The sequence below is a fragment of the Pyrus communis genome, chromosome 2 (assembly GCF_963583255.1).
Source record: "Pyrus communis chromosome 2, drPyrComm1.1, whole genome shotgun sequence".
Taxonomy (NCBI): Eukaryota; Viridiplantae; Streptophyta; class Magnoliopsida; order Rosales; family Rosaceae; genus Pyrus; species Pyrus communis.
In genome coordinates this window covers 4362278-4370300 of record NC_084804.1, presented here as the reverse complement: position 1 = coordinate 4370300, position 8023 = coordinate 4362278, and the positions used below count along the sequence as shown (strand labels likewise).

At 35.3% G+C, this 8023-nt stretch overlaps 1 protein-coding gene across 1 annotated transcript; it reads right to left on the bottom strand.

The window, feature by feature from the left end:
* Nucleotides 1-3488: 3488 nt before the first annotated feature.
* On the bottom strand, nucleotides 3489-7786 carry LOC137725862 (serine/threonine-protein kinase 12-like). The gene is made up of 12 exons (XM_068464685.1): nucleotides 7200-7786; nucleotides 7014-7088; nucleotides 6765-6860; nucleotides 6472-6557; nucleotides 6257-6377; nucleotides 5698-5777; nucleotides 5429-5491; nucleotides 5041-5147; nucleotides 4793-4878; nucleotides 4465-4586; nucleotides 4073-4184; nucleotides 3489-3949 (listed from the first exon to the last, which is right to left on the bottom strand). The coding sequence occupies exons 1-12, from the start codon at nucleotides 7518-7520 to the stop codon at nucleotides 3845-3847; spliced, it is 1374 nt and encodes a 457-aa protein (XP_068320786.1). The 5' UTR covers nucleotides 7521-7786; the 3' UTR covers nucleotides 3489-3844.
* Nucleotides 7787-8023: the final 237 nt, after the last annotated feature.

The following is an 8023-nucleotide window of genomic DNA, read 5'->3' as shown; positions in this document are numbered from 1 at the left end:
TCCTCATCTTAAAGTTGAAGAACCCTAGCCACTTAAACTACAGTCTTGTAGTATTTTTCTTTATGTGTAAGTAAGAGATTTTAAATTCGAATCTAGTGAATGATGAGTTCGAAATCAAATTTCCTCCCAACCCTTAATGTGGTTATTAACAAAGAAAAGGACATCGACATATACAAATTAAACATTTGTCCAATGAATATCCACCTAAAACGGTTGCCTTGGATAACTTTAAGTGATACACTTATAGTAACCAATGGGTCGCTCTTTCAATAGCTTACTAAATTTAGCTAAACGGTCTGCCGAAGTCTAAGCCTTGCTACATGGCAGCTAGCAATGATATATGTACAATGTATTATGAACTATAGACCTTATCATTGATCTTTTTATGCTTGCTAGTGTTGCAAGGCTTGTACACACATTAAGTTATTAAATTCAATTATAGATGTTCTACAAAACTTCCTCATTAGAGGTTGGGTTAATTGTAGTAATGGTTTCAGAACTTTACTTCTAGTTTAATTTTCGCCCCTGAATTCTCATATCAGTTTCTTTAGTCCTCGAACTTAACAATGTGTTGCACCATTGGTCATTTTCACTAACACCATCTTTTTTTTTGGTTTGTTAAATCTAGGGGTGTATTAGGAACTTCAACATAAAACTTCAATAAATAATAAAAGAAGCTAAAAAAGAGAATAAAAATTTATAAATTAATATCTAAAACTTAAAATAAAATGAAAAATTGAACTATCAAAGTACAAAATGAAAATGGTTGAAACTATGAAAAAAAATTTCTCTATATTCAATTTTCTTACACAAAAAAAAAAAAATCTAATTTTTTTAAGGGTTTTTTTTTTCCTCTCATTTCTCACTTTTAAATTCATTTGTAGTGATGTGGAATAAAGTTCCTAATATACTCCTACATTAACGGAAAAATAGACAGTGTTAGTGAAAATGATCAATGGTACAATACATTGTTAAGTTTGATGACTAAAAAAGCTAATATGAGAGTTCAAAGATTAAAATTAAATTAAAGTAAAGTTCAGCGGCCATTGTTACAATAAGCCTTAGAGGTTATCTCTCATATGTTAGGGATTTGATTTTAGCTTGGCTACGATCTCTGCCTCCATGGCGGTGTTTACCCCGTCATCGACAACGGTGGCAACTCAAGACAACAAGTGAGTTCTTGATCTTATGGTTGTGATCGGAGGAATACTTTATATATTTGTCTAAATATTGTTAATGTATCATCTCTTGTATTTGTATTATCGTTGTGGCTAGTGGCCCTTTGATGCCAAATTATGAATGCAATTACCTTTTGATGAAAAAAACCCTTTAATTTGTTTCTTTGAGTCGTTACTAATCCTTAACTTGTAACTGTCATCACTCACCACCAAAATTTTTTCAGCGTCATATTCGATTTGGTTAAACATTTCATGACATGAAAAAAGTTTGAACTTTGAACATTATTTTTACCGTTAAAAAGAGAAATACCGCTTGCTATCTAGCAAAGAATTAGCCAGTGTCGTAGGTAGAATTTAGAGTACTTATTTGAAAAGAATTGCTTTTCTTTTTTGTTTGTTTTTTCTTGTAAATATTGAAAGCAAAAGCCTTTCATCTCCAAAACAAGAGTGTAATTGAAAAGAGATGAGAGAAAGTGAGAGGTTATGTTGGATTAAAGCTGGTGGTCCTTCTGAAAAGGCATATAGTCCCCCTTGTCACTAAAGGTTTCACTCATTAGCACAACCACTCCAACATTAATTCCTCTGTCATGGGCAGCTCTTTGAATTCCCACCTCAAGTTGTTCGAATATACTTAGTTGACGTTAATGTAATTTACATATGCATAAATTATCTGCGTACAACTTTCGTTCTTTATCAAAGAACATGACACTACCCGTGTTCAAATGAAGGTTGACATTTAATAAACTCATGGATGGCCAGGATTATTCCTACAAATTGTAATCCTCTCATAAGATTGCAAACATGACACTAGCCCTGTTTCAATGAAGGGAGACATGTAATCAGTATTCATATTTTTTTTCTTTAGAAAAATGTTCGGAAGACCAAAATGTTAAACAATTTTTTGTAAATTATATGATGTGACGGTTGATGGTTTGTCTTATTTTTTTTTAAGTAGCCCAACCATCAACTACTACATCACAGATTTTACAAAATATAATCTAAAAAGTTTGTCTTGAACATTATCCTTTTGCTTTAAGAATCCACCGTCCGAAGGACAATCATGATAGCATTTTTCTTCTTCTTTTGGGTGGTCTGGAATACAATTATTGTTTTCTTTTCCAATTCCATGCTCACTTTCTTTCTAAATTATTGAGTTGCAACAGTGGAATTTTCTAGTACCCACGTTGCACAGTAAAGAATGTGAACAAGTTTTTCTTTGTCAATTTATAAGAAATACGAAGTTTTAAGTTGGAATTGTTAGCTTCATATACATATAAATTGTTCTTATTATTATTTTTTTTTTTTAAAACAAACTTAAGTTTCTAGGGTGAACTTATTGTCTAACATTGTTAAAAATGAATCATCTTCTTACCCAACTGATGTAGTTACAAGACAAGATGCATTTCACATAAGGAATTACCTTGGCTCGAATGGATGAGGAGGAGTTCCTCCTCAATTCACCGCGTGACCGATTTATGAAACTTCATGTTTATAATCTAAACCGTTTATATTATAAGTCACTTTGTAAAGATCATCTTTACCAAAAAAAGAAAATGATTAAAATTGAGATTGTTAATTGATTTTTTTTTTTATGTGCATATGTTATAAGGTAATTTATAATATGAACGATTTCGATCATAAGCACAAAATTTTTTGGAATACCATTCATCATTCAAAAGATCTTGTTAGAAAATCACATTGGACAATTTAGGGCCTCAAATTTTCTCAGTTTTGACCTTCCAAAAGATATTGTATACGTAATTAAGTTGGTCCAATTAGTCATTCAAAAGTAGTTGGCTCTAACACAAATTGTTAGGCTATTTCTTTTTGCGTTATTGAGCCCTAATAATTAGGTGCAACGGCTAGTTCCACGACTAGTAAGGCCCTTCTCAATGGATTTTGCTCACAAAGTTATATGACCAACCACAAAAACTAACCCGACCAAGCCACAAAAAGAAGAGAGTTTGTTGTACAAGCTAATTAACTTGTGACCACAATGCATGCAAAGACAAAAGAGGCACCCAACTTATGTTGGGGCACTTGGGGAAAGAAAGCTTCAATAAGCTAACTAATTACTTTATGAAGTATCTGTTTTTTTTCTTTTTTTTTCCGGGTTTTGGCTTGTTTGTCAGGACAGTATGCTCACTCTTCTGTATCTCTATTTCGCCCTCTTATAGATTTTTTTTTTTTTTTTTTTTTTTGAGCAATGCCCTCCTATAGATTAGATAATTTAGAATATCACGTCATAAAATTTCTGCTCATAACTCATGTTCACAATGGCTGCAGCATGAATCAAGTAAAATTTGGCCAAAATCAATTCAAATAATATCATTTATCATCAAAAGTTCACTTAATGCTTACAAAGTTACAAGCAACCTATCTATCTTACAAACTCAAAAGCTCGGCATGAGCACGAAGATGACTGGATTATCATTGCCACGACCCATGGTGATGGAACGCAAAAATATTCATGGAAACATATATGAATATATATATATATATATATATATATATATATATGATACATAAAAATGTAGTTACATGCGAAAAATGTTGTCAGAAGGCGATTCTCTGCTGTCTTGACAATTAGCTTTTTTTGTCACCAATTTGGAATGAGTAACTACGGCTGGCAGGCTGTTAACACAAATGCAGAAACGGTTCCTGTTTTATATGCTGCTGGTAGAACGTGATGAACGACTTCTGCTGCCTTGACCAGAACGATTTTTCCGAAACATGGCTTCAAAGTTTTGAAAGCATTGCAACGGTCTAACCTGTACATGTTATATGTGTAGGGGTGGGGCAAAAGGGGAAGGAATATTCAGTTATGCAAGTAGTAATGCAGGAATATAAAGGTAAACAAAGCAATAGCAAACCACCACAGGTAGAGAGGTCACCTTCCATTGACTTTTCTGACCAAGATTGTTATACATAAATTCCAGCCTTAATATTATTTGCCTAAATGCAGGTCTTTTAGCTGGATTCTCGTTCCAGCACTCCTCAATCAACCTGTGAGCAGGTATCACATTAACAAGATTAGCCTAGTTTTTATGACCCTAAAACACACAGAGGTAAACATAGAAGTTTTTATGAAGAAAAGTGAATTTGATTTGCATCCCAAAATCATAGCTCTCTCTCTCTCTCTCTCTCTCTCTCTCTCTCTCTCTGAAAGAACTACACAAAACAGAACGGTAAAGAAGTTGACAAATAAGCGACAGTCAAAAGTCATGACAAAATCTCACTAGTTGAACATTAATTTTAATGGATAAGTTGGAGAAAGTTGACTTACTCTCTAAGACCATGTCTATAAAGCTTTTCTGGAGCTCTAAAAGGTGGGCGCTCTTTTGCAACATATGCTTTTGGAACTTCATTATCTTGCTGGGCAGCAAATGGTAGGCAGTTTTCTATCATCTACAAACAGTATCTTACAAAGTCACAAATGAAGCCTGATACATCAACTGATTGGTATGAACTACTTGGCATTGATATTATGTTCTTCTGACAATAACTTATTACTAAAAACAAACGTTTACTTAGATGAGGGTACACACTAAGATGGCTTACCAATAACTTTATAAATACAGTTGGTCCAGTATTTAGAAATGAGTCATATTTACCTCTTGAAGAATTAGAGCAAAAGAGAATACATCCACTTTGGTATCATATTCTTCGTTCTTGAAAACCTCAGGAGCTATGTATCGACCTGTCAATCAAATTAACACATTCCACTCAAGACTACAAACACATATGCTCGCTTGTAGATTTATCCAGGGCTACTAAGCAAAGGAAAACTACGAACTTTTCTTGGCTAGGATCTATAAAACGTATTAGCTACAACAGTTTATTCCCAGAAGAAAATACTCACATGAAGTGTCTTGACAAATCAAAGGCCTATCCTCTTTAACTGTCAGCAACTTGCTAACTCCAAAATCTGCAACTTTCAGGTGCCCGGAATCGTCCCGCAATATGTTCCTGTTATCTTACTCGTGAGCAACATAAAAATAAGATGCCAACTGTTCCACGCTATTATGAGAAACAAGGATTCATCTTTTTATGAGAAACAAGGATTCATCTTTTTGGTAGTTCAATGCCAATATCAACATATGCTTTGCTCAGCAAAATAGGGAAAAAGAAGAGGGGTAGACCATTCGGTCTTTTAGATCACTTAAGTGCAAAGTGGAATGGGACTTTGACATGGGTTCAATTCTTGCCAAGAAAAAGAAAAGGCCAACGAAGAAGAAGAAGAAACTTACGAAGGCTCAAGATCCCGATGAATTATAGCTTCTGGCTTATTCTCATGCAAATAACTCATTCCCCTGCAAGATAACAAAAGATAGGTGGTGAGGAAAAATATCCAAGTACAATACATAATCTTACTCTCACAACAAGAATCAACCAACTAACTTTTCTTGTTTTATAGCTACTATTAGTCAAGCATTGATTAGTACATAGTCTCTCTTCATTTGTTAGCTAAAGAAATTCGGAACAAGATAAGCAAGGCCAATTCAAAGTAGTACCATACCTTGCAATATCGAGTGCAAATTTTACAGCTGTAATTGGTTTTAGTGCTCCTCTTGTTTTCAAAAATGCACGAAGGTCTCCCTGCAATCAAAAGACAGAAGAATAAAGATTTAAGATCTAAAGAAAAATCTAAATTGCACCGGTTTTTAAGCTATAAACTAACTATTTTCCTCTCAATTTTCAATGGAACTGAACAGAGAAAAATGCTCTATGAACACTAACAATGTCATGCCTATTTGATTCTGGAATTTTCAATGAAACCCTAAAACTAAATTTGACGATTAACATATGCAAAAAAGGGTGGCATTCTAAAGAGTATCATGTTCCACTCCACACTATAACATAGGAACTTCAACTTTTACTAGTAAACATTATGAAATAGACTCTTCTCACTATTTCAAAATACAGAGAGATGCAATGGTCACAAATACAAAATGAAGAATAAGAAGGCCATATATAAGCACAGAATAAACAAAACACGGGAATGGTAAGAACTCAGGAAACTATAAACCATGGCATTACTATTCCATGTTAAGAAGACCAACGGAATGGGAAAATACCTTAGGCAAATATTCTGTTACAATCATCATTGGACTGCTTTGAGTCACTGCACCCAAAAATTGGACTACATTTGGATGTCGTATCTTTTGAAGCAATGCAAGCTCATCCCTGAATGCCTTCCTGAAGAAAGACCAAATTGACCTATAAATTCAAACATCATAAAGCAAGGAAATCACGAATTGAAAAAGCAACGAACAGTTTACAAAGAACGCACACTTTATCCTCATCAACAAGGACTTCCTCCGCAAGCAATTTAACAGCAACCTGTATTCCCCGCCAGGATGCAGTACGGTATGTTCCCTGTTAAACAACAAACGGTTGAACAGAATCAAATAAGGCGAGTGACAATACTAAAAGAGGCACAACACCCAATTGAACAACTAATCAAAATGCTTATAAAACACACAAAGATAAGATGGTTCCAACTCCGAGAGGTGTAATTCATAACAGGGGAAATAAGAAACCGCAAATCTGTATACCGAAGTAATTGGAAAACGAGAACTTTACCTTGGTAATTTCACCACTGTTGGTAAAGTCCAGTTCTTTGGGATCAATTTCATACTCTGGGACTTCTCTGGCATGCCTAACGTGCATGGGAGCCATCTGAATGTTGAACTGATACAAATTAGAATACAAAACGAGCATAATATACAAAATTAATACAAACCCAAATCATAAAACACATTTAGCTGAATTGGGTTTGTTTAATTTGTCAAAATTAAAAAATTCAAATCAGCTAAATTAATCAAAAAGTACCAGAGGCTTTGCCCCACGCTTTTCCAGAAGCTTGATCACGTCATGGTTTTTATAGTAAATAGCATCTGAAAGAGGCTGTTTAATCAACATTAGATTATCACTGATCACTAATTAAACATATTAATTTCCCATTTTTCAAATTTTTACATTGGAAATGGGTAATTATTATTTCAAAATTTCACTTACGGTGCTCCCCCATCGGTCTTTGGGGTCAATGTCAGCACCGCGGTCGAGCAGCAGCGAAACGACGTTGGTGAGCCCCTGGCACGCGGCGACATGGAGCGCCGTCCGATCGTCGATGTCCCTGAAATTCACATCCAGTCCCGAATCCAGAAGCTCCTTAATCCCATCCAAATCAGCTTCATTGGCCAAATACATTAGCTTCACTCGGGGATCGATCCCCTCTGGATCATCCTCCTCCCCCACGCGCTTCTCCAGGTCACGCTCCGGCGCCAGCGACGACTGCTTCCCCAGTGTGAACCTCAACGGCTGCGTTTTCAAATCCATTGCCAGCTTCTAAGACAAGTTGGAATTTTCTTGGCTTGAGTATCAGCAGAAGTGCTTTTCTGTACAGCAATTTGCTATATACGCGACGGATTTGTAGGAAAAGTGCTTTTAGTTCTACGTTCGCAATTTCCGTTTTTATATTTTTCTGATGTGCGCCTCACCGACGAACTAGTCCTGGGGACAGTTGGCGTCGACGGTGAAGTGTGAACTGTCACCTGCCGAGTGTGCCACACGGGAATATCAATTTGTCCTCCTTTTTTTTTGGGGGATCGTGAGGGATAGTAGGTTATAGAGGTGACTTGTCTGCTTTCTCATTTTCAAACTCTCTTCATACCCTCTTGTTTGTATGGATACGGTTAAATCATGTCAATATTTTATATTTTTATCATTCTTTGTTTTATTATTTCTATAAAAAATTAATATAAAATGTTGACGTGGCTTAATCGTGACCACACATCACAGGAGGGCATGAGAAGAGTATGAAAATAGGAGGGTAGACAATC